At 43.8% G+C, this 27290-nt stretch overlaps 1 protein-coding gene across 4 annotated transcripts in view; it reads left to right on the top strand.

Moving 5' to 3' along the window:
• The window catches only part of QTRT1 (queuine tRNA-ribosyltransferase catalytic subunit 1), a 256258-nt gene that overhangs the window by 165242 nt on the left and 63726 nt on the right, over positions 1-27290 (top strand). For 3 of the 4 annotated variants that reach the window (XM_070741810.1, XM_070741808.1, XM_070741809.1), the window contains one exon: positions 8567-8705. In XM_070741810.1, the coding sequence (XP_070597911.1) occupies positions 8567-8705 (139 nt within the window). Of the gene's footprint in view, positions 1-8540; positions 8706-27290 lie in introns of all 4 variants that reach the window. The other variant, XM_070741811.1, reaches the window with a different exon arrangement.

Raw genomic sequence — 27290 nt, 5'->3', positions numbered from 1 at the left:
GTTTTAAACTGGACACTCTGTTTGTCAAATTGATGCCGAGGTATTTAATTTTTGTAACTATTTGAATATCCAATTTTGCTGATAAGATGTCTTTCTGTGATTGTCGCATATTTTTAGTTAGAATTTGGGTTTTGGATTTATTTATTTTAAGGCCTGCCACTGTACCATAATCTTCCAGAACTTCTAATAGTTTGGGACCTGAGTCTAAGGGATCTTCTAAGATAAATACCAGGTCATCTGCGAAAGCTTGAAGCTTATAGGTTTCTTTCTTACAATTTAATCCTCTTATCTCTTCCTTGTCTCTAATAATTCTCGCTAATACTTCAAGGGTTAAGATAAATAATAAAGGGGACAGTGGACATCCTTGTCTTGTACCTTTATAGAGAGATTTTTGTCGATGTGTCCCCATTAAGAGTAATATAGGCTGATTGGACAGAGTAAATAGCTTTTATTGCATTTATAAATTTAGGGCCAAATTCCATATATTCAAGCTGTTTAATCATGAATTTCCAAGACACGTTGTCGAAAGCCTTCTGAGCATCAAGAAATATTAATGCCACTTGTTTTTCATTATGGACTTCATAGTACTCCAGCGTATCTAACACGATTCTAATGTTATTCTTTAGCTGTCTCCCGGGAAGAAAGCCATTTTGATCTGAATGTATAAAATAATTTAGAAAACCTTTGATTCTACTCGCTAAGATGGAGGTGAAGATTTTATAATCAGCGTTTAGGAGAGATATCGGGCGGTAATTAGATATGTCTGTATGATCTGTATCTTTTTTTTGAATTAACTTTCACGGAAGATTTTTAACCTCTCCTCTTCCCAGTTTGCTCTCCATGTGTCCCCAACCTTTCACGGAAGGTTTTTAACCTCTCCTCTTCCCAGTTTGCGCTCCATGTGTCCTCAACCTTTCACAGAAGGTTTTTAACCTCTCCTCTTCCCAGCTTGCTCTCAACCTTTCACGGAGGGTTTTTAACCTCTCCTCTTCCCAGTTTGCTCTCCATGTGTCCTCAACCTTTCACGGAGGGTTTTTAACCTCTCCTCTTCCCACTTTGCTCTCCATGTGTCCTCAATCTTTCACGGAGGGTTTTTAACCTCTCCTCTTCCCAGTTTGCTCTCCATGTGTCCTCAACCTTTCACAGAAGGTTTTTAACCTCTCCTCTTCCCAGTTTGCTCTCCATGTGTCCTCAACCTTTCACGGAGGGTTTTTAACCTCTCCTCTTGCCACTTTGCTCTCCATGTGTCCTCAATCTTTCACGGAGGGTTTTTAACCTCTCCTCTTCCCAGTTTGCTCTCCATGTGTCCTCAACCTTTCACGGAGGGTTTTTAACCTCTCCTCTTCCCACTTTGCTCTCCATGTGTCCTCAACCTTTCACAGAAGGTTTTTAACCTCTCCTCTTCCCAGCTTGCTCTCAACCTTTCACGGAGGGTTTTTAACCTCTCCTCTTCCCAGTTTGCTCTCCATGTGTCCTCAACCTTTCACGGAGGGTTTTTAACCTCTCCTCTTGCCACTTTGCTCTCCATGTGTCCTCAATCTTTCACGGAGGGTTTTTAACCTCTCCTCTTCCCAGTTTGCTCTCCATGTGTCCTCAACCTTTCACAGAAGGTTTTTAACCTCTCCTCTTCCCAGTTTGCTCTCCATGTGTCCTCAACCTTTCACGGAAGGTTTTTAACCTCTCCTCTTCCCAGCTTGCTCTCAACCTTTCACGGAGGGTTTTTAACCTCTCCTCTTCCCAGTTTGCTCTCCATGTGTCCTCAACCTTTCACGGAGGGTTTTTAACCTCTCCTCTTCCCACTTTGCTCTCCATGTGTCCTCAATCTTTCACGGAGGGTTTTTAACCTCTCCTCTTCCCAGTTTGCTCTCCATGTGTCCTCAACCTTTCACAGAAGGTTTTTAACCTCTCCTCTTCCCAGTTTGCTCTCCATGTGTCCTCAACCTTTCACGGAGGGTTTTTAACCTCTCCTCTTGCCACTTTGCTCTCCATGTGTCCTCAATCTTTCACGGAGGGTTTTTAACCTCTCCTCTTCCCAGTTTGCTCTCCATGTGTCCTCAACCTTTCACGGAGGGTTTTTAACCTCTCCTCTTCCCACTTTGCGCTCCATGTGTCCTCAACCTTTCACAGAAGGTTTTTAACCTCTCCTCTTCCCAGCTTGCTCTCAACCTTTCACGGAGGGTTTTTAACCTCTCCTCTTCCCAGTTTGCTCTCCATGTGTCCTCAACCTTTCACGGAGGGTTTTTAACCTCTCCTCTTCCCACTTTGCTCTCCATGTGTCCTCAATCTTTCACGGAGGGTTTTTAACCTCTCCTCTTCCCAGTTTGCTCTCCATGTGTCCTCAACCTTTCACAGAAGGTTTTTAACCTCTCCTCTTCCCAGTTTGCTCTCCATGTGTCCTCAACCTTTCACGGAAGGTTTTTAACCTCTCCTCTTCCCAGCTTGCTCTCAACCTTTCACGGAGGGTTTTTAACCTCTCCTCTTCCCAGTTTGCTCTCCATGTGTCCTCAACCTTTCACGGAGGGTTTTTAACCTCTCCTCTTCCCACTTTGCTCTCCATGTGTCCTCAACCTTTCACGGAGGGTTTTTAACCTCTCCTCTTCCCACTTTGCTCTCCATGTGTCCTCAACCTTTCACGGAAGGTTTTTAACCTCTCCTCTTCCCACTTTGCTCTCCATGTGTCCTCAACCTTTCACGGAAGGTTTTTAACCTCTCCTCTTCCCACTTTGCTCTCCATGTGTCCTCAACCTTTCACAGAGGGTTTTTAACCTCTCCTCTTCCCACTTTGCTCTCCATGTGTCCTCAACCTTTCACAGAGGGTTTTTAACCTCTCCTCTTCCCACTTTGCTCTCCATGTGTCCTCAACCTTTCACGGAGGGTTTTTAACCTCTCCTCTTCCCAGTTTGCTCTCCATGTGTCCTCAACCTTTCACGAAAGGTTTTTAACCTCTCCTCTTCCCAGTTTGCTCTCCATGTGTCCTCAATCTTTCACAGAGGGTTTTTAACCTCTCCTCTTCCCAGTTTGCTCTCCATGTGTCCTCAACCTTTCACGGAAGGTTTTTAACCTCTCCTCTTCCCAGTTTGCGCTCCATGTGTCCTCAACCTTTCACGGAAGGTTTTTCACCTCTCCTCTTCCCAGCTTGCTCTCAAACTTTCACGGAGGATTTTTAACCTCTCCTCTTCCCAGTTTGCTCTCCATGTGTCCTCAACCTTTCACGGAGGGTTTTTAACCTCTCCTCTTCCCAGTTTGCTCTCCATGTGTCCTCAACCTTTCACGGAAGGTTTTTAACCTCTCCTCTTCCCAGTTTGCTCTCCATGTGTCCTCAACCTTTCACGGAGGGTTTTTAACCTCTCCTCTTCCCAGTTTGCTCTCCATGTGTCCTCAACCTTTCACGGAGGGTTTTTAACCTCTCCTCTTCCCAGTTTGCTCTCCATGTGTCCTCAACCTTTCACGGAAGGTTTTTAACCTCTCCTCTTCCCAGTTTGCTCTCCATGTGTCCTCAACCTTTCACGGAAGGTTTTTAACCTCTCCTCTTCCCAGTTTGCTCTCCATCTGTCCTCAACCTTTCACGGAAGGTTTTTAACCTCTCCTCTTCCCAGTTTGCTCTCCATCTGTCCTCAACCTTTCAAGGAGGGTTTTTAACCTCTCCTCTTCCCAGTTTGCTCTCCATGTGTCCTCAACCTTTCACGGAGGGTTTTTAACCTCTCCTCTTCCCAGTTTGCTCTCCATGTGTCCTCAAACTTTCACGGAAGGTTTTTAACCTCTCCTCTTCCCAGTTTGCTCTCCATGTGTCCTCAACCTTTCACTGAAGGTTTTTAACCTCTCCTCTTCCCAGTTTGCTCTCCATGTGTCCTCAACCTTTCACGGAGGGTTTTTAACCTCTCCTCTTCCCACTTTGCTCTCCATGTGTCCTCAATCTTTCACGGAGGGTTTTTAACCTCTCCTCTTCCCAGTTTGCTCTCCATGTGTCCTCAACCTTTCACAGAAGGTTTTTAACCTCTCCTCTTCCCAGTTTGCTCTCCATGTGTCCTCAACCTTTCACGGAGGGTTTTTAACCTCTCCTCTTGCCACTTTGCTCTCCATGTGTCCTCAATCTTTCACGGAGGGTTTTTAACCTCTCCTCTTCCCAGTTTGCTCTCCATGTGTCCTCAACCTTTCACGGAGGGTTTTTAACCTCTCCTCTTCCCACTTTGCGCTCCATGTGTCCTCAACCTTTCACAGAAGGTTTTTAACCTCTCCTCTTCCCAGCTTGCTCTCAACCTTTCACGGAGGGTTTTTAACCTCTCCTCTTCCCAGTTTGCTCTCCATGTGTCCTCAACCTTTCACGGAGGGTTTTTAACCTCTCCTCTTCCCACTTTGCGCTCCATGTGTCCTCAACCTTTCACAGAAGGTTTTTAACCTCTCCTCTTCCCAGCTTGCTCTCAACCTTTCACGGAGGGTTTTTAACCTCTCCTCTTCCCAGTTTGCTCTCCATGTGTCCTCAACCTTTCACGGAGGGTTTTTAACCTCTCCTCTTCCCACTTTGCTCTCCATGTGTCCTCAATCTTTCACGGAGGGTTTTTAACCTCTCCTCTTCCCAGTTTGCTCTCCATGTGTCCTCAACCTTTCACAGAAGGTTTTTAACCTCTCCTCTTCCCAGTTTGCTCTCCATGTGTCCTCAACCTTTCACGGAAGGTTTTTAACCTCTCCTCTTCCCAGCTTGCTCTCAACCTTTCACGGAGGGTTTTTAACCTCTCCTCTTCCCAGTTTGCTCTCCATGTGTCCTCAACCTTTCACGGAGGGTTTTTAACCTCTCCTCTTCCCAGTTTGCTCTCCATGTGTCCTCAACCTTTCACGGAAGGTTTTTAACCTCTCCTCTTCCCAGTTTGCTCTCCATGTGTCCTCAACCTTTCACGGAGGGTTTTTAACCTCTCCTCTTCCCAGTTTGCTCTCCATGTGTCCTCAACCTTTCACGGAGGGTTTTTAACCTCTCCTCTTCCCAGTTTGCTCTCCATGTGTCCTCAACCTTTCACGGAGGGTTTTTAACCTCTCCTCTTCCCAGTTTGCTCTCCATGTGTCCTCAACCTTTCACGGAGGGTTTTTAACCTCTCCTCTTCCCAGTTTGCTCTCCATGTGTCCTCAACCTTTCACGGAAGGTTTTTAACCTCTCCTCTTCCCAGTTTGCTCTCCATGTGTCCTCAACCTTTCACGGAAGGTTTTTAACCTCTCCTCTTCCCAGTTTGCTCTCCATCTGTCCTCAACCTTTCACGGAAGGTTTTTAACCTCTCCTCTTCCCACTTTGCTCTCCATCTGTCCTCAACCTTTCAAGGAGGGTTTTTAACCTCTCCTCTTCCCAGTTTGCTCTCCATGTGTCCTCAACCTTTCACGGAGGGTTTTTAACCTCTCCTCTTCCCAGTTTGCTCTCCATGTGTCCTCAAACTTTCACGGAAGGTTTTTAACCTCTCCTCTTCCCAGTTTGCTCTCCATGTGTCCTCAACCTTTCACTGAAGGTTTTTAACCTCTCCTCTTCCCAGTTTGCTCTCCATGTGTCCTCAACCTTTCACGGAAGGTTTTTAACCTCTCCTCTTCCCAGTTTGCTCTCCATGTGTCCTCAACCTTTCACGGAAGGTTTTTAACCTCTCCTCTTCCCAGTTTGCTCTCCATGTGTCCTCAACCTTTCACGGAGGGTTTTTAACCTCTCCTCTTCCCAGTTTGCTCTCCATGTGTCCTCAACCTTTCACGGAAGGTTTTTAACCTCTCCTCTTCCCAGTTTGCTCTCCATGTGTCCTCAACCTTTCACGGAGGGTTTTTAACCTCTCCTCTTCCCACTTTGCTCTCCATGTGTCCTCAACCTTTCACGGAGGGTTTTTAACCTCTCCTCTTCCCAGTTTGCTCTCCATGTGTCCTCAACCTTTCACGGAGGGTTTTTAACCTCTCCTCTTCCCAGTTTGCTCTCCATGTGTCCTCAACCTTTCACGGAGGGTTTTTAACCTCTCCTCTTCCCAGTTTGCTCTCCATGTGTCCTCAACCTTTCACGGAGGGTTTTTAACCTCTCCTCTTCCCAGTTTGCTCTCCATGTGTCCTCAACCTTTCACGGAGGGTTTTTAACCTCTCCTCTTCCCAGTTTGCTCTCCATGTGTCCTCAACCTTTCACGGAGGGTTTTTAACCTCTCCTCTTCCCAGTTTGCTCTCCATGTGTCCTCAAACTTTCACGGAAGGTTTTTAACCTCTCCTCTTCCCAGTTTGCTCTCCATGTGTCCTCAACCTTTCACTGAAGGTTTTTAACCTCTCCTCTTCCCAGTTTGCTCTCCATGTGTCCTCAACCTTTCACGGAAGGTTTTTAACCTCTCCTCTTCCCAGTTTGCTCTCCATGTGTCCTCAACCTTTCACGGAAGGTTTTTAACCTCTCCTCTTCCCAGTTTGCTCTCCATGTGTCCTCAACCTTTCACGGAGGGTTTTTAACCTCTCCTCTTCCCAGTTTGCTCTCCATGTGTCCTCAACCTTTCACGGAAGGTTTTTAACCTCTCCTCTTCCCAGTTTGCTCTCCATGTGTCCTCAACCTTTCACGGAGGGTTTTTAACCTCTCCTCTTCCCAGTTTGCTCTCCATGTGTCCTCAACCTTTCACGGAGGGTTTTTAACCTCTCCTCTTCCCAGTTTGCTCTCCATGTGTCCTCAACCTTTCACGGAGGGTTTTTAACCTCTCCTCTTCCCACTTTGCTCTCCATGTGTCCTCAACCTTTCACGGAGGGTTTTTAACCTCTCCTCTTCCCAGTTTGCTCTCCATGTGTCCTCAACCTTTCACGGAGGGTTTTTAACCTCTCCTCTTCCCAGTTTGCTCTCCATGTGTCCTCAACCTTTCACGGAGGGTTTTTAACCTCTCCTCTTCCCAGTTTGCTCTCCATGTGTCCTCAACCTTTCACGGAGGGTTTTTAACCTCTCCTCTTCCCAGTTTGCTCTCCATGTGTCCTCAACCTTTCAGGGAGGGTTTTTAACCTCTCCTCTTCCCAGCCCGGCGGTCACCTTTTAAAACAGCCGGGCGGCTTTCCAGCAGCCTCCTGAAGCTGAAAGCCAAACCCGAACTTCCGCGTTCGGCGTTCGGAGGCTGCTGGGAAGCCCCGCCGCCCGGCTGTCACCTTTTAAAACAGCCTGGGGGCTTCTCGGTGGCCTCCCGAACGCCGAACCCGGAAGTTCGGGTTCGGCGTTCGGGAGGTCGCTGAGAAGCCCCCATGCTGTTTTAAAAGGTGACAGCCGGGCGGCTGGGGTTTTTTGCAGGTTTTTTGTTTGTTTGCACGGATTAATTGACTTTACATTGTTTCCTATAGGAAACAATGTTTCGTCTTACGAACCTTTCGTCTTACGAACCTCCCCCTGGAACCAATTAAGTTCGTAAGACGAGGTATGACTGTACTTGTCGAGGGCACAAATATTGATCACATGACTATGGGGATCATAGTAAATGGTCATAAATGTGAAACTGGTCATAGGTCTTTTTTTAAGTGCCATTTTTACTTCCTATGGTCACTAGCCAGGGTTGGCAGCAGGCAGTACGTAGAACGCGGAAATGAAGATGTGTGCACAGCTGCAGCTGATCGGCAGCTGTTACTTTCTGGATTACTGGTCTCGGCTCAGCTCTCCTTTTTTTCCGTGCTGCTGCTGCTCCGTCTGCACTCCTTGCTTTTTTCCTCTTTCCTCCTTCCTTCCGTCTCTCCTGCCTGGTTCCCCTCCAGCCTCACGCGGCCACCTATAAGCAGAAGGCGTGGGTGGAAGTGGCGCTGGCAGCATTTGTGCTTCTGGCAGCACCTGTTCGCCTAGCTACCCAGCCGGAGGCACGGGGCGACCCAGGAAGGAGAGCGCTGGAAACGCAAAGCAAAATGTCACCCCAGCAAGCAACACTGGTAAGGTTGTAAGTCAAAGACTTAACAGTTCACTTGAACGATGATGATCGTTCAAGCCACTCCTACCCAGTCACATGACCATTAAGCCACACCCACAAAATAAGCCACACCTACAGTGTGACAGTAAAAATTTTGGGTGCCCATTACTGTCACTAACTGAATGGTTGTTAAATCAAGTACTACCTCTATATGTTTTTTTAGTGTACTGAAAACATTCAAATTACTGATTCTTTGTAAAGTTTTTAATCTGTTTGGAAAGTTAAAGGATTATTGTGAGAGGCATATTGCATGGGTCATTATAATGTTGCATAATGTTGTAATATGAGGTTTTTTGCCCAACTCAACCATTAAGTTAAATAAACCACAATTTACTGTTTAACCAATTACAAATCTACGCATTTATAACTTGTATAAAAATATTGATAAAATATACCCTGGGTCAGCAAAATGCATGAACCCAGTTATTTTATATTACTGGCATACAAAATCCAGTAGTGGAGGTATGCAGAAGAATCTGATTTAGCCATAATGTAATTTGCTTGGTTTTGATTTGGTACAATGTGTAAATGTGTGGGGCACCTTATAGGGTTGGTAGTGAATGCAGTTCATATGTTCATACTGGATAATTGTTACCATTACACTATTGTCAGTACCAGTTTCCTTCACAGTTTTTTTCAAAGTGTCTTTTCTGCAGGATAGTGGTGGTTTTCAGATGGTATCTCTGGTGGAATTCTCGAAGGTGACAGAGGAGGGAGTACATTTCTGTTCTCCTTATGATGGCAAACGGATTCTGCTAACACCAGAAAAATCCATTGAAATACAGAATGCTCTTGGTAAATATTCTGTTTTGTATAAAAACATAACTGGCTAAACTAATGCTTCTTTGTGTTTTATAATGGCAGTAATAGTTTTCTAATTCCATGATTATCCTTCATGTCAGAAATAGCTGATTAGGATTTTTAAAGTAGAACTGCATAAAATAGTTCTGTAGCTCAAAAACACTGTACTTGACTCTATTTGCATATTTAGGCCCCATTTCTTGTTTTCCTGTTAGTGAATGATTTATTCACTGTGCTCCTTTGTGATGAGATATGATCTGGTTACCATTGCCCATGCACTGCTAGCCTCCCAATTAGATTGTTGCAATGGATCTGTGTGGGAATAAAGTTCTTGAAAGAGATAGTGAAATTATAATGATTACAAAATGTTCTGTCTGGAATGCCCCATTGGGAACACAGAGCACCTGTTTTTAGCCAAGCTGTTAGCCTTCTAGACCCTATCATCCAGGTGTTTTATTTGTTATCTATCAATTCTTTCAAATGGCTCAAGCCTCTCCTGCTTGAGGGCACTGCTTCCACCTTATAGTATTTCTGAAAGCTATATTTTGCACAGAACTACTCTTTGTTCTGTTATAAAGAGATGTGCGTTCAGAATCAGCTAGGGCTGAGGGCCAACACACGGAAATGTTCTCATTTACTTTATACTTCTACATTTCTTTATTATATTTTTTAAAGTAATCCTTAAATGTGTTTAATTTGTTATCTTTTTCCGCATAGCAATCAGTTTGCTAGGTTTTTATTTATCTTCATATATTTTCTCATTGTTTAATTCTTTTTTTAAATACTGATTTTACTGCCTTGGATTTACTGATATGTCATTTATAACTTTTATAATGCTAAGAACTGTGGTGGCACAGTGGTTACAATGCAGTACTGCAGGCTATTTCTGCTGACTGTCACTTGCCTGCAATTTGGCAGTTCGAATCTCACTCATCCTTCAATCCTTTTGAGGTTGGTAAAATGAGAATCAAGATTATTGGGGACAATATGCTACTCTGTAAGCTGCTTAGATAGTGCTGTAAAGTTCTGTGAAGCAATATATAAGTCTAAGTGCTATAGCTATTTGGTGATACTTTGTTATACTGTAAGATTTTTTTAAAAAAATATATAGTTTATTGTAGGTGTTACACAAGTGTGCTCGTAGGTATAGCATATAGTCAGTCACATACTCCCAGCACTGTAAAATTGTCGTACTCAAGTCACTTTCAACTGAGCAGAGGCATAGACAGTTCTTTTAAAATACACAGAGACATAGTGAATTTAAAATAACATCAAGTTTTAACTGATTATAAAGTGTATCTATTTGCTATTTCTCTCTCTCCCTCATTAATTCACTCACTCACAGCTAAGTTGCCTGGCACTAGGACAGAAGCTACCAAGTCTAGGATCCAAAATGTGTCAAAAAGTCGTTTTTGAGGCTTTAGGATCTCTTTGTAACCCCCAAAGCCTTGCTTTGTTGGTGAGGAAGGGTTTCTTATTTTCCAAAGAACCTGAAGGCCAGGCAAGAAATAATGGATGGAAACTGACCAATGAGATATTCTTTTTAAAAAAAATAATTTTTATTTACATATAAATGACACAAACACACAAATTATATACAGAAAAAAAGAGATACAGTATACATCCCCTCTTCCCTTTGGCTGTCTCATTGACAGCCTCCTTTTATACTCTTTTACGGTATTGTTACCATTGGTTTTGTCGGTAATGTATAATCCATAATAATAGATTTTAATTTCTTACTCTGTAACTTATATGAACATAACAGGTAGAGAAAAAGTTATATTTAAGTCTTTAAGAATTTTTAATTTAATTTAGAAACAGAAACATAGAAGTCTGACGGCAGAAAAAGACCTCATGGTCCATCTAGTCTGCCCTTATACTATTTTCTGTATTTTATCTTAGGATAGAAACATAGAAACATTGAAGTCTGACGGCAGAAAAAGACCTCCTGGTCCATCTAGTCTGCCCTTATACTATTTTCTGTATTTTATCTTAGGATGGATATATGTTTATCCCAGGCATGTTTAAATTCAGTTACTGTGGATTTATCTACCACGTCTGCTGGAAGTTTGGCTACTACTCTTTCAGTAAAATAATATTTTCTCATGTTGCTTTTGATCTTTCCCCCAACTAACTTCAGATTGTGTCCCCTTGTTCTTGTGTTCACTTTCCTTTTAAAAACACTTCCCTCCTGGACCTTATTTAACCCTTTAATATATTTAAATGTTTCGATCATGTCCCCCCTTTTCCTTCTGTCCTCCAGACTATACAGATTGAGTTCATGAAGTCTTTCCTGATACGTTTTATGCTTAAGACCTTCCACCATTCTTGTAGCCCGTCTTTGGACCCGTTCAATTTTGTCAATATCTTTTTGTAGGTGAGGTCTCCAGAACTGAACACAGTATTCCAAATGTGGTCTCACCAGCATTCTATATAGCGGGATCATAATCTCCCTCTTCCTGCTTGTTATACCTCTAGCTATGCAGCCAAGCATCCTACTTGCTTTCCCTACCGCCTGACTGCACTGTTCACCCATTTTGAGACTGTCAGAAATCACTACCCCTAAATCCTTTTCTTCTGTAGTATTTGCTAACACAGAACTGCCAATACAATACTCAGATTGAGGATTCCTTTTCCCCAAGTGCATTATTTTACATTTGGAAACATTAAACTGCAGTTTCCATTGCTTTGACCATTTATCTAGTAAAGCTAAATCATTTACCATATTACAGACGCCTCCAGGAATATCAACCCTATTGCACACTTTAGAGTCATCGGCAAATAGGCAAACCTTCCCTACCAAACCTTCCCCTATGTCACTCACAAACATATTAAAAAGAATAGGACCCAGAACAGACCCTTGTGGCACACCGCTTGTAACCTGACTCTGCTCAGAATACTCGCCGTTAACAATAACTCTCTGATGTCTACGCTTCAGCCAGCTGCAAATCCATTGAACTATCCAGGGATCAAGTCCAATCTTCACTAATTTATCTATCAGCTCTTTATGTGGAACCGTATCAAAGGCTTTGCTGAAGTCCAGGTAGGCAATATCCACGGCACCACCTTCATCCAACACCTTTGTGACATAGTCAAAGAAATCAATGAGATTAGTCTGACATGATTTGCCTTCAGTAAAGCCATGCTGATTTGGGTCCAATAATTTGGGATGGATATATGTTTATCCCAGGCATGTTTAAATTCAGTTACTGTGCATTTATCTACCACGTCTGCTGGAAGTTTGTTCCAAGGATCTACTACTCTTTCAGTAAAATAATATTTTCTCATGTTGCTTTTGATCTTTCCCCCAACTAACTTCAGATTGTGTCCCCTTGTTCTTGTGTTCACTTTCCTATTAAAAACACTTCCCTCCTGGACCTTATTTAACCCTTTAATATATTTAAATGTTCCGATCATGTCCCCCCTTTTCCTTCTGTCCTCCAGACTATAAAGATTGAGTTCATTAAGTCTTTCCTGATACGTTTTATGCTTAAGACCTTCCACCATTCTTGTAGCCTGTCTTTGGACCCGTTCAATTTTGTGGCACACCACTTGTAACCTGACTTTCCTCAGAATACTCGCCATTAACAATAACTCTCTGATGTCTACGCTTCAGCCAGCTGCAAATCCATTGAACTATCCAGGGATTAAGTCCAATCTTCACTAATTTATCTATCAGCTCTGTATGTGGAACCGTATCAAAGGCTTTGCTGAAGTCCAGGTAGGCAATATCCACGGCACCACCTTGATCCAACACCTTTGTGACATAGTCAAAGAAATCAATGAGATTAGTCTGACATGATTTGCCTTCAGTAAAGCCATGCTGATTTGGGTCCAATAAGTTATTTTTTGAAATTAATAAAAATTCAGACACTACTCCACAAAATCTATGGGACACAACTAAAGCATACATAAGAGGATTAACGATATCTTATACAGCAAAATACAATAAGGAAAACAAAATAAAATATGAACAACTAATAAATGAACTAAAACAACTAGAATCATTATCACAACAAAATACAAAGAATAAAGATTTGAAAATAAAAATAGATGTAATCAAACATAAAATTAGACTGATAGAACAAAATCAAATAACTGAAAAAATAAAAAGAGCAAAACAATATCACTTTGAACATGCGAATAAACCAGGCAGATGGCTAGCATATAAACTTAGAAAACAGAGGCAATCAAAAATAATTAAAAAATTAGAAGATAAGGACGGTTTAATAAAATACGACACAGAAGGAAAAGCAGACATTGTATATAATTTTTTCAAAGAACTATATACAAAAGATAATATTAGTGAAGATGAAGTTTTTAACTACTTAGAACACTCAAAATTACCACAAATAACGGAAGATCAACAGGCTATTATGGATGGACCAATAACAGTGGAAGAACTCCTAACAATAATTAAAAAACAGAAAAATAATAAAGCCACTGGCCCAGATGCCATACCGGCAGAATGGTATAAAATAGAAAATGAAACAATAAGAAATAATATGTTAGAAATTTTTAACGAATGTAGACTTGAGGGTAAAATTCCCAAATCCTGGTCAGAATAATTAATAACCCTAATTCACAAGTCGGGTACAGAACCAGAAAAAATTAAAAACTACAGGCCTATATCATTATTAAATGTAGATTATAAGATATTTACTGCTATATATGCAGACAGACTTAAAAGAGTTATAGATGGGATAATACATCAAGATCAAAATGGCTTTTTACCAGGTAGACAAATTAAAAACAACCTTAGAGTGGTCATAAATACGTTAGAATATTATGAGCAACATCCAGGGAAAACATTATCATTAATGTTCCTGGATGCCCCAAAAGCCTTTGACAATGTTAATTGGATATTTATAAAAATGCAATTAAATAAAATGAGATTTGGTCCAAAATTTGTTAATTTAATAGATGCCATTTATTCAAAACAAACAACGAACATAATATTAAATAATGAACAACTGGAAACTCTTGAGATAAACAAGGGAGTTCGCCAAGGTTGTCCTATATCGCCTTTGTTATTTATTATGGCTTTGGAGACTTTATTAATCAAGATAAGAGCAGACCCCAAAATAAAAGGCCTAACTGTAGGAGACGAGACTTACAAAGTCCAAGCTTTTGCAGATGATTTGACCTTTATAATTGAAGAACCGATAACGACAGTTCCAATATTAATGCAGACAATAGAACATTGTGGAAAGGTAGCAGGTTTAAAGTTAAATAAAAGTAAAACACAATTTTTAACCAAAAATATGAATAAAATACAAGAAACCAAATTAGAATGCATTTCCGGAATAAAGATTGCCAAAAAAGTAAAATATTTAGGAATATGGTTAACAGCTAAAACAATAACATTAAAAAATGATAATTACATAAAATTATTGACAGAAATCAAGAAAGATTTAGAAATTTGGAACAATTTAAAAATATCCTTTTTAGGAAGAGTGGCAACAATTAAGATGAATATTCTGCCCAAAATTTTATTTCTTTTTCAGGTAATCCCAATAAATCCAGGGGGTATTTTTTTAAAAAACTTAACAAACATAGTTAAAAAATTTCTATGGTAAGGGAAAAAAGCAAGGATAAAAATAAATTTCCTAGAGGACATTAAAGAAAGGGGAGGTTTCGGACTTCCAAATTGGAAATTATATTATCAGGCTGCCGCCTTAACATGGATTAGAGATTGGATAACTTTAGAAAATAAAAGAATATTTAATTTAGAAGGGTCTCATGCTTGGATGGCATGCCTTCATATGGTATGATAAGGAGAAAAATCACTCATACTTTAAAAGACATACAGTAAGGAAATATCTAATAGAAGTCTAGAAAGATATAAGGAAAAACCACTTTTTAACCATTCCAGAATGGGTTGCCCCTCTAGAAGCAATAATACACCCAAAGTCCATAAAGGACAAAAAAATAATAAGATATAAAGATCTATTAAATGACCAAATGAAATTAAAATCTAGGATCAAACTACAAGAAGAAGGGATAACAATAGATTGGTGGCACTACGCACAGATTCGATCCAGATATCAGAAGGACAAAACACTTTACATCTTTAATAAGAACAAAAAAATTTTAAGCAATTTAATTACTCTTAACCAAACAAAAACAATAGGGAAAATATATAAATTCCTCATCGCACACAAAAATGTAGAGTTGACTTTAAAAGATAATATGATAAGATGGTGCAAAAACATTGATAAAGAAATAGATATAGATACATGGGAGAAAGTCTGGATTAATAATTGGAAAATGACTAAATCAGTATCATTAAAAGAAAACCAAATTAAAATGTTTTATAGATGACATCTCCCACCAAATAGGATAGCAAAAATGTTTCCTAAAACCTCTCCATTGTGTTGGAAATGTAAGAAAGAAATAGGAACCTATTACCATCAATGGTGGACATGTGGTAAAGCTAAAATATATTGGAAGATGATAGAGAAAATAATAAAAGAAATTGTAAAGCAAGATATAGAAATTACCCCGGAATTTTATCTATTAGGAATTACCAATCAGATTTATAAGAAAGAAATTTTATACTTAATTACAGTGATCCCCCGATCATTGCGAGGGTTCCGTTCCAGGACCCCTAGCAATGATCGGGTTTTCACGAAGTAGCGCTGCGGAAGTTTTTACTTCCGCAGCGCTAGCGAGGAGCCAAAGATTGGGGTTCCTGGGAAGGGGACTCAGCTGGGAAGCGGCGCTGGGGTTTCCCCACCGCCCACGCAAACTCCTCGCTGCCGCTCGCCCGCCCTTCGCCCGCCCACGACGCTCGCTCGCGCCGCTTCCCAGCTGAGTCCTGAAGCCAATTCGCTTCAGGACTCAGCTGGGAAGCGGCGCGAGCGAACGGCATGGGCGGGCGAAGGGCGGGCGACCCGCGGGCGCGCGGGCAGGCAGGCGGCGGACAAGCCGTTCGCTCGCGCCGCTCGCTCGCGCCGCTTCCCAGCTGAGTCCTGAAGCCAATTCGCTTCAGGACTCAGCTGGGAAGCGGCGCGAGCGAACGGCGTGGGCGGGCGAAGGGCGGGCGAGCGGCAGCGAGGAGTTTGCGTGGGCAGTGGGGAAACTCCTCGCTGATGCCCGCCGCTCGCCCTCCCGCCAGCAAGAGGGGGAAGACCCAGGGAAGCCGCCCAGCAGCTGATCTGCCCGGCGCCATCTACGCATGCATGCCCATAGAAAAAAAGGGTGCGCATGTGCAGATGGTGTTTTGACTTCCGGGTTGAAAAATCGCGATTTAGCCCGTTTGCAATGATCGGGATCGTGATAGTCCCCAAAGAAGAAGTAGTTATCGCAAAAATATTAGATTGCGCTGAAATGGATATGATGACAAGACGTCTAAATGATCAAGAAGATACTAAGTTCTACGAAACATGGAACAAAGTTTATAAATGAATAAATAAGAAAAAATAAGATATATAATCTATTTTTAGTAAACATGTGGTACTTATTTTTGCTTGGGTTATATTAGTACTAGTTAAATCTATTGTGTTTAAGGATTATATTAGAATTAGTTTATATATAAGTAATATGGTAAGAATTTTGGTTTTATATATATATTAGTGAAAATGTGAAAAACTTTAATTCAAAATTTAGCAAAAATTTTAATATTTAACATATCTAATTATGTATTCTTTTTCTGTATTTGAATTTATACTTTCAAGATAAGCGGGGAAAATGTATCCCCATTTTCTTTTTAATGTTTGTATGTCTGTCTATTTTATGAAAATCAATTTAAAAAATTTTTTTTAAAAAGAGATTAGTCTGACATGATTTGCCTTCAGTAAAGCCATGCTGATTTGGATCCATTAAGTTATTGTTTTTTAGGTGCTGATTTATCCTCTTTTTGTGAGTAGAGTCTTCATCATTTTAACTACAACTGATGTCAAGCTAACTGGCCTGTAGTTACCAGCTTCTTTTCTACTGCCCTTCTTGTGAATAGGCACAACACTAGCCATTCTCCAATCCTCAGGAACATCTCCTGTTAACAGGGATTGGTTAAACAAATCAGTCAGAGGGGTAGCAATGACAGATCTGAGTTCTTTAAGAACTCTGGGGTGGATGCCATCTGGACCCATTGCCTTATTTATCTTTAATCGTTCAAGTTCTTCTAAGACATCGGCTTCTAAGATCACTGGAGCTGAATCCATACAGCTGGAAGCAATGCTATATCCCTCTACAGTATTATTTTGTAAGGTGTCTTTTGAGAAAACTGAACAGAAGTAGCTATTGAAATGGTCAGCGATCTCTTTATTCCCATCAATGCATGTATTATTCCCGGTACTAAGCTTTGTGATGCCGCAGTTTTTCTTCTTCCTATAACTAATATATCTGAAGAAGGTTTTATCCCCCTTCTTTACAGATTTGGCAATTTCTTCCTCTTTTGAGGCTTTAGCAGCATATATTATCTGTTTCGCCTCCTTCTGTCTCATTTTATACACCTCTCTATCAGCTATACTTCCAGACTCTTTATACCTCCTATAGGCAGCCTTTTTTTCATTGACTATAGCCCTTACATCATTGCTAAACCATAGCGGTTTCTTCTTCCTTTTACCTTTAGTCATTTGTCTTACATACAGTCCAGTGGCTTTTAAGATGGCCTTTTTTAATACAGTCCACTGGGTGCTTGCTCCTGCCATTTTATCCCCCCCCTTTAATTCATTATTTAAATATTCCCCCATTGCATTAAAAAAAAATTTTCTGAAATCCAATACTTTGGTTGCAGTATAGGGTTGCTCACAATCAGTTTTTACATCAAACCACAAACATAGATGGTCACTGCAACCTAAATTTTCTCCCACCTTGACCTCTGAAACCCAATTCCCATTCGTAAAAACTAAATCTAGAATATTCTCCCCTCTAGTTGGTGTCTTAACCAGCTGTGCCAGAGCTGCTCCTGTAAAGGCCTCTACTATATTCTTACTTTTGCATGTAAGGGCACTGGAGATATCCCAGTCAAGATCAGCCATGTTGAAATCACCCATAACAACAATATCTCCCTGTACTGCCATTTGGGTAATTTCATCCACCATCTTGTTGTCATATTCCTCAGATTGCCCTGGAGGCCTATAGATCACCCCAATTCTAATGACAGATCCTTCTTTATTTTGCCTGCAAATCCAGAGAGTCTCCAGATCTTTACACGTATTTTGAATTAGTGTTGTTTTTAGACTTTCTTTAACATAAATGGCTACTCCACCTCCCCTTCTCTCTATTCTATCCTTCCTATACAGTGTATATCCTGGTATGGATATTTCCCATTCATTAGAATCCTTAAACCATGTCTCAGTTATGGCAATCAGATCCAAATTATCTCTAGATATTATGGCCATTAGCTCACAGAGCTTGTTGCTCAAGCTTCGAGCATTCGTGCACATTACCCGAATAACATTATTTTCATTATTAGTTTGCCCCTTATCATCAACAACTACATCTATTTTATTTGCAGCTCCCTTTTCATAAGCTTCCAGAAACTGATTTATCCTCATTGGTCAGGGACAGAAATCCACATCAGTTACATCTCTGTCCCCTTTACCTAGTTTAAATGCCTGTCCAAAAAGTTCTGAATTCCTCATTGAGCACCTGGGTACCTCTGTATGATGGATGCAAACCATCTCTCTTAAACAACTCCTTATTAGACCACCTGCTGACATCATGACTTACATAGCCAAAACCTTCAGCTTTACACCACTGCCTTAACCACACCTTAAACTCTCTTGTTGCAGAAACACAGATGTTTGATGCCAATAAGGGACCAGAGACCACAGGAGGATACGGGATACAGGATACAGGTTTATTGCATGCGGTTCAGCAGAATAAAAGAATGTCTGAACAGTTGTAAATCTGTCCCTTTGGGTTTTTATACATATTCAAAAAGCGGAGAATAAAACATCCAATCAAACATCAAAGGGGCAAGGTTATATGATGTAAAAAATACAGAGATGAGAATTACAGATCGAAAGTACCTGTGGTCGGCACAAAGAAGAACTTGTGGTTAATCAGTGATTATATTCGTATGAAGTTATTGCTAGCTGACATCCTATCTTACACCATCAAAGCTTCCTAAGCACATTTCGTGGTTACGCGTTCAAGCAGAAGCTGCACCCTACCCGGGCACAGAGGAAGTACAGGTGTGAAAACGGAAAGACCCTTTTGCCCGGCTCTCAGCACTTTAAGAATGCTAAAAGTACAGCAGATATGTAGGACAAAGGTCATATATTAAAAAAACAGAATTCAGCAAGAGATGCAATATAAAATGATATCAAAGCAAAGCTCAGCTTCCTCATTTCCCCCCTCTTGGAACTCCAACCGAAATAAAGTTTATTCGGATGGGGTTTCAACCCTGCTGCTGGAAGGGGGTTGAAGGTGTTGGAGGGTCCGGGGCTGAAGTGGCAGGAGTACTTCGTATATTGGCTCCTCATTATCGGGGTCCTGAGTGGCAGGTTCCCCTTCCTCATTTCCTCCCCTGCGGTTGTTTAGCAATTGCAGGTGCCACAGAGCCAAAATCTTCTCGGAGGACTTTTTGTCCGCCACCAGCGAAACAGTGCTATGAAAAAGCTTCATAAGAAGAGGAAGCACACAGGGGACAATAACACAGCCAGCCACCAGAAAAACAACACAAGCCAAAACATATTTTATACCGGGAAAAGAGGGAAGCCACCCAGCAAGAGCATGAGAGAGGTCCAGACCTCTCCAAGTCTGCACTGGAACATGTGCAATCTTGACCATGCGATCTGTGATCTCCTTAATGACCTCCCCACTGTTATCAATCTCGATGCAGCAGTTAGACAAATTAAACTTCCCACACACACACCCTTCCTTGGCTAAAAGATAGTCCAAAGCCAGTCTGTTTTGCATGATATGAGTACGTGATTTAACACTCTCCGAGGCCAAGTGGGCAAGACCACGGACCGTCTCGTTAGTGACAATCTCCACCACTGCCTGGAGGCGGATGAGACGGTTAAGCATATAAATGGGGGTACGATAACCAAATGTACCATCCTCAGCCCAGGTGGCCGGGCCATAAACCTTTATAATATGTTCGGGGGGCCATTCATCATCCTTCCAGTTCCCAATCTTAAGGTCACTAATTAGGGATCTCTTAGAGCGAACATTGCCAATTTCATCATACACAGGCACCCCAAGAACCTGCCTATGCTTCAGGGGGAGCAGGAAAAACCCAGGGCGAATAACACCAAGGACACAAGAGCCACACCAGTTGAGTGGGAGTTGGGCATAAGCATACTTCCCACAAATCCAATACATGCCATCTGGAGCAAGCCAAAGCAATTTGGTGTTTTGGGGGTCCAAAATATACGGGTTCAGGAGGCTAACGTTTTGCAACGCCCGGGCCATGGGGGTTGGCTGCAGACCCTTGCCAGACCACCAGGCTGCATTGTTCCACGTGGACAGGCAACGCAGGTTCCCAACATGGGCACAGCCAGCGGTGTGGTTACGGGTATAACAGACATTGCCCACCAAATTAGAAGACAGAGCCCAAGTCCCCTCCTTCCCCGCAGTAGCTGTCAGGTTACCGGCCAGCTCCATGTCATGGACAATGGTATAATTCAACTCAAGTGCTTCCCAAGGCCATTTCTCACCCATGTTAGTTCCCCCACAGACAAAACAGTTTGTAACCTGAAGGGTGCGTGCCACATCTTGGGCTAGTTGCACAAAAGTATTGGTTACAGCAGGGGGGGCTGCCCATGTATTCAGTTTATCCATTTCCTGATAGTAGGACCAAAAGAGGCTCTTTTTCCGTCCCACTGTCCGGGTTTGGGCCGTGATTTCCAAGGACAGAATCAGGGAGGGGTCCTTTCCCTGGCCGTCTATTTGCATTCCAAAAAGCATAGGAGCTCGGGGGACAACAACCGGAGTGAAAGAGAGAGTGACAGGATTACACTGGCCACTCTTGCAGTCAGGGGAAACCCCCCCCCCCCCCGAGTTAGGGAGAACTTCATTCCACCCGTGGTGCCAGGGGTCCATGTAGCAAACGTAACACAAGACCAATAGGGACAGTAGTTGTGGCCACTCACACGGCAATCACCCCACTGGGAACCATGGCAAACATATTTATGTTGGGATGAATAGGAGCGCTCCCAAGCCAGGCTGCCACACCCGCCTTGGGGGTGGGCATTACGGTTAATATAATAGCAGGCATCAAAGGTAAAATTAACAGGGAGATTGAGAGTGGGAATAGAGGTACGGCGAATCTCCTCCCTCCGGCCATATGTAATGTGACGGAGAATAACATGATATTTAGTTACTTTAGTTGCCTGTTTAGGGTCATAACACAGAACACCCTGAGGCCCATTGCACCGCTGGTAGGTAGTGGCATTCACAGTGCAAGGGGGAAGATTAAAAGTCTCACAAGACTGAGGAGTGGCCGTATGGTAAACAAGAGTGCGGGCAAGAAAATTGTCTGTGCGGGTAGTTTGAATACAGGGGAGGCAGGCAGAAGGAGGGCTTGCCTTGTCCCGCAAAGCCCTCTTACCACGAGAGAGGGTCTTAGGGCGGCCATCAGGGGCCCGCAAAGGGATTATTGGAGCGCGGGGCTGCAATTCATGAAGGCGGCACAAGAAACCCTGAGTTCCATTACAGCGATAAAGGGTATCCCCAATGTGCTGGCATGGGAGAAAATCCAAGGGGGTACAGGATGGAGGCTCCCCAGCATAATAGTACACAGTATCACCATTAGCAAAACATATAGGACAGGTGTCAGGAATGGAGCGCCCCCCCTTAGAGAGGGGCTTGGGAGCCAGTAAAGGGGGGGGTTGAGTGAGATAACATCTAATAGTACTCCCAGTCTTACACTGAGAAAATTTACGACCATCATGCCAACAAGGGGGCAGTCCCACCTCAGTGCAGTTGGGGGGTCTGAGGGTGGTCCGAGCAAACTGCTTCTTACCAGGGGGGCCTCGCATACACTTCATACAGGGGGGGTTTGACACTGCTGTAACCTGTAAAGGTGTAAGTGCCAAAGCAGAGGGCTCCACCGAGGGGGTGGGATCAAAATTGGGATCCGTGTCTTCGCATATGGCAACGGAATCCAAAGGCCCATCTGACTCTCCCTTTGCACGAAAAATACGGTAGGCATACATAGAATTAATAGAAACACTTATCAATAGGAAAAAAATGAGCACGCTCAATACCAACACAAGGGTTTTACGGAGACAAGCCAAACGGCGAAGGGTTGTTCGCAAGCGACTCCCAGACTCCATTGTGGGACCATCAACCATGAGGACCCCGACGGTGGGAAGGAGGGCGCTGGGTACTCACCAAGAAGAGGAAGTAGAGAAAGGCTAGGAACTGAAGCAAAAGAGGAATCACAATAGCATAAATGGTGGTGATACAATAGGGGTACATCCAGGGCGGTTAGGGGTTCTGGAGAGACCTCAGCTTCCACCGCAACTTCGGTGGGGGGGTAATAGGTTTTGCAGTCCCTGGGGTGGCGGGTAAAGGCACTACTGGAGTCGCTGGCAAATCGTTGCCCGTGCGATGGACGCGGGCCTCCGGAGCCGCGCCTGCAGGGGTTCCTCCTAGATCGTTGCCCGTGCGATGGACGCGGGCTTCCGGAGCCACGCCTGCAGGGGGGTTCTCCTTCGAGCCGTCCGTCCGTTGAGGGACCGCTTCCGGTGGGTCTCCTGGAGGGAGGGCTCTCCTCTGCTTCTTCAGCGTGAGTTTAAGTGGATCCGTGGGGTGGGGCGCTCCCTTCCACGTCGTGGGGGTTGCAAGCTTCACCCTCGTCCAATGGATCCAGGATTTGATGGAATCAACCTTGACAGCAAGAGGGGAGATCATAACCACAGTATATGGTCCTTTCCATTTGGGCTTGAGAACTTCCCTGTTATAGTCCTTCACCCACACCTCTTGGCCAGGTACTATGTCATGTGTAGGGGTTACAAGAATGTGGGGTCTGCATTGCAACACATAATCTTGGAGTTCATTAACAATGGTATTTAGGGTCTGTAACTCTTTAAATTTAAGGGAATCTGCCACATGTGTGGAGGATTGAACCATGGGGGGTAAAAGATTAGGGACCCTTCCATACAGTAATTCATAAGGGGAAACATGTATGTTCTTTTGAGGGGCACATCTCACAGCAAAAAGGGCCATTGGAAGCGCATCTGGCCATTTAAGCTGAGTTTCCTGACAAATTTTTGCTAACTTATCTTTAATAGTCCTATTAACTCTTTCCACACGACCACCAGAGGGCGCATGAAAACTACAATGAAGTTTCCAAGTGATGCCGAGCATCAAAGCAATTTTCTGAGTGCTTTTATGAATGAATTCCGGACCGTTATCTGAGGAAATTCTGGACGGCAGTCCATATCTCGGAATAATGAGATTTAGCAGAGCCCGGGTGACTTCCGTAGCTCGTTTAGTTTTTGTAGGGATACATTCAGGCCATCCCGTATAAGTACAAACAATTACTAGTAAGGCATTATAGGGGCCAGAACGGGGCATATCAGTAAAATCTACCATAAGGGAATCAAAAGGGTAATTTCCCCGTGGCTGGTGTCCCTGCGGAAGTGAGGGGCCCTGCCGGGGGTTGTTGACAGCACAGATTTCACATCTGGCACATACATTTGCAGCCAGTGAATGAAGTTTGTTAATATAAACTTCCCTTTTTAGGGCATGGGCTAAAGCCGTTTTTCCCAAGTGTAGCTGTCGATGAACCTGATTAACAACCTCCCAGGCTAAATGAGCTGGGATGAAAACCCGTTTGTCAGGTAACACCCACCACCCATTCTCTGTTTGTTTTGCTTCTAAGGGGATGGTGAGTTTAACATCTTCCCGCGAGTAATGGGGCGCCAGGGGGGTGTCGGGGATCCACAAAGCGAAAGACTGAGAAGGTATTTTCGATGGGCTGCTGGGGAGGGGTGTCAAGGCTGCTACACGAGCTTCCCTATCTGCCTTTGCATTTCCCAATTCAACATCTGTCTGGCCCCTTTGGTGTCCTCTGCAATGCATAACTGCCACTTTCGATGGGAGCCACACACTGCCTAGGAGACGCAAAATCTGGGCACCATATTTAATGTCTTTCCCTCCCGATGTGATGAGACCTCTCTCTTTGTAGAGAGCCCCATGGACCTGGACCGTCAGGAAAGCGTATTTAGAGTCAGTGTAAATGTTAACGCATTTCCCTTTTGCCAGCTCCATGGCTCTCGTGAGTGCATGTAGCTCGGCAAGCTGGGCACTGGTTCCGGGGGGGAGGGGTAAGGCTTCCCAGATATCTGAGAGGGTTACAACTGTGTAACCCGCTTTTCGGATGCCATCTAAAAGAAAGCTAGTGCCGTCCGTGAAAAGCACATGGTCCACGCTTGGTATCGGAACATCAGTCATGTCTGGACGGCTAGCAAAAGTTTCATCAATTGTTTGGATGCAATCATGGATTGGAACTAAGTCTGGTTCTGGCAGAAGAGTTGCTGGATTCAAAGCGGCAGACTGAACTAGGGTGACTGAGGGATTATGAGTCAACATAGCTTGGTATTTCAGGATTCTTTGATTAGTGAGCCACATGTGCCCCTTTGCTTCGAGGACTGCTTTCAGGGCATGTGGGGTATGAATGTGCAGATCCTGGCCAAAAGTGAGCTTGTTCGCTTCTTGGCTCAGGAGAGCAGTTCCCGCGATGGCCTTGAGGCAAGCTGGCCATCCCTGGGATACCGGGTCTAATTGTTTGGAGAGGTAGGCAACGGGCCCGTTGCCAATCGCCTAGCTTCTGTGTTAAAACACCTACAGCTATGTTTTGTTTGGTGTCTGCAAAAAGACAGAAAGGCTTTTCAAGATTGGGCAAGGCAAGGCTGGGGGCATCCAGCAATGCTTTCTTTAAAGTTTGAAAGCTGGCATTCTCAACTGTTCCCCACTGAAGGGGTTCTTTTTCACTGCCTTTTGTTACCTCATAAAGTGGTTTTGAGATAACACTGAAATTAGGGATCCAGATTCTACAAAAGCCGGCAGCTCCCAAGAATCCTCGCAAATCCCGCTTCGTTTTGGGTTCGGGTAATTGGCATATGGCTTGTTTTCTTTCGTGACCTAGTGTACGTTGGCCCTTTTGGATATCGTATCCCAAATATCTGACATTCTGTTGCACTAATTGGGCTTTCTTTCTAGAGGCTTTGTAGCCCCTGTCTTGCAAAAGAAGTAAAAGTTGGAGGGTGTTTTTCCAGCATTCACTTTCAGTGCAACCTGTCACCAAGAGATCATCTACGTATTGCAAAACTACATTTGGAAGTGGTAAAACTAGGTCTTCAAGATCCGTGGCCAGGGCTGCCCCAAATAGGGTTGGGGAATTCTTAAAGCCTTGTGGCAGTCTGGTCCACATGTACTGGCGTTTTCTGCCAGTAATTGGGTCTTCCCATTCAAAAGCAAACAAGTGTCGGCTGCTTTTGTGGATTGGAATGGTGAAAAAGGCATCCTTCAGATCGATAACTGAGAACCAGCTAGCGGCATGAGGGATGAGTCCCAAGATAACATATGGATTGGGCACTATGGGATGAATTGTCACTGTGGCCGAATTAACTGGACGAAGGTCTTGGACTGGCCTGAAGAGACCCTCACCCTTTGGGATTGGTAGAATTTGGGTGTTCCACTGGGACTCGGTGGGCACCAGGATCCGATGAGTCAAATACACATCTATCACCTTTTGGATAGCCCGTATTATAGGGCGTGGGTACGGGCGCTGGCGGATCCTGATGGGTCTCTTCATAGGCAATTCTTCAATGACAATGGGAGGATGGTGACTCGCGAACCCCGGGGGATTGTCCTCTGCCCAAAGTTGTGGAACATTGAAATCCTGCCATCCGGCATTGGTCTGGGGTTCCCGTGTCACCATAATTAATCTCCAATCCTCTTCCCGGGGTATTTCCACATTTACCTTTCCATAATGCAGGTCCACTGACCCATCATCCTGGAAAGATATTTGAGCCCGCAATTTGCAAAGTAAATCCCTTCCCATAAGGGGGATGGGGCAGTCAGGCATATAAACAAATTGATGGGTTACTGTTTTTCCCCCCGTCTTGCACGTTAGGGGTTTTAAAAAGGGGCGCTGGAGTATGGTTCCCGTTGCTCCCTGAATGTCAATTGATTGGGAAGAGGATGGAGCCAATGGCTGGGTGATTACAGACCGGGTTGCACCCGTGTCTACTAGAAAGGGGATTATTTTGCCTCCTATCCTCATATTGACCATAGGCTCTGGGAGGCAGACCGAACCCGGTCTGTCTCAGTTCCAATTTTCTTGCTCAGCCAGACCAATCACCTGGGAGGGTCCGAAATTCATCCTGGGAGACCCTCCCCTGTCATTTCTCTGGCTGCCCTCCCTCCCCTTGGTAGATGGGCCATGGCAGGCTTCCTCATAATTTGAGGAGGATTCGGAACTGCGTTCCCTCTGGGGCTTCATTGGTCCACCCCGACGTGGGGGATGGTTACCCCGTTGTCGCCTTTCGGGACACTCATCTGCCCAGTGACCGTAGCGTTTGCAATACGCGCATTGGTCCTTTCTCAGGTCACTTCCCATCGACCCCCCTCTGCCTCCTGACTTTTGTTGTCTCTGGGGATTCGGGGACTTCATGAGGGCAGCGGCCAACAATTCTGCCTTCTTATGCATAGTCTGGACTCGCTTCAATTCTTCCACTTCCTCTCGGTTGTGGAAAACTTTTCGTGCCACTTCAAGCAACTCTGACATGGGTTTCCCCAGGGCACCCTCTAAACGTTGCAATTTCCTTCTTATGTCTGGGGCACTTTGATTAATATATGCCATATTAATCATCCTAAAATTATCAGAGTCAGTGGTGTCAACCGGGGTATACATCTGATAGGCTTCCATCAGACGCGTGTAAAAGGCATCGGGATCTTCCATTGGGGTTTGGAGGACAAGGGATGGCTTAGACATGTTAACAGTAGGTTTCCCTGCTTCTCGCACCGCTTTCAACATGAGGTTTTGGTAATCCTTGATCTTGTCAAGGTTACCCTCTTCATAGGGGTCCCACTGGGGGTCCTCTGCAGGGAATTTCTGACCCACATATGCCTCTAAATCTAAGCCTGGGGGGACATCGGGTTTTAGGATTTTTCGGACCTGGTTCTTAATCTTTTCTCTTTCCTCCGAGTTAAACAGGGTTCCCATTAGCTGTTGCAAGTCCATCCAATTGGGATTGTGAGCATCCATAATGGTTTTCAGGAGGCCTGCAACTTCTAAGGGTTTTTCACTATATGGGCCATAGTGCAGTTTCCAATTCAAAAGATCGGAGGTGGTAAAAGGAACATGTTGGAACAGGGGCATCCTGGAGGTTCTTGTATAGTCCTCCGGATCAAAGACAATTTGGTCCACTCTGCGAAGTGGGGCTGTGAAGGACACTGATGTGGTTTTTGCTCTGGTGCGTTCTGCAATGGGTCCTTCACTTACTGGACCTGGCAGAGACAGGTTGGCCATTCGTCCACTGGGGCCTGGTGGGGTCTCCAGTTGAGGAGTGGACCCTGAGGAGGGGGCTTCAGGTGCAGATGGGGATTGAATGGTTGTGAGAGACCCAGGAGATCTCTTTGTATCCGGGTATTGCTGGAGGAGGGTGT

Source organism: Erythrolamprus reginae, chromosome 2 (genome assembly GCF_031021105.1).
Source record: "Erythrolamprus reginae isolate rEryReg1 chromosome 2, rEryReg1.hap1, whole genome shotgun sequence".
Taxonomy (NCBI): domain Eukaryota; kingdom Metazoa; phylum Chordata; class Lepidosauria; order Squamata; family Dipsadidae; genus Erythrolamprus; species Erythrolamprus reginae.
Note: the sequence above shows the minus strand (reverse complement) of the source record. Positions and strands in the feature narration are given on the sequence as shown.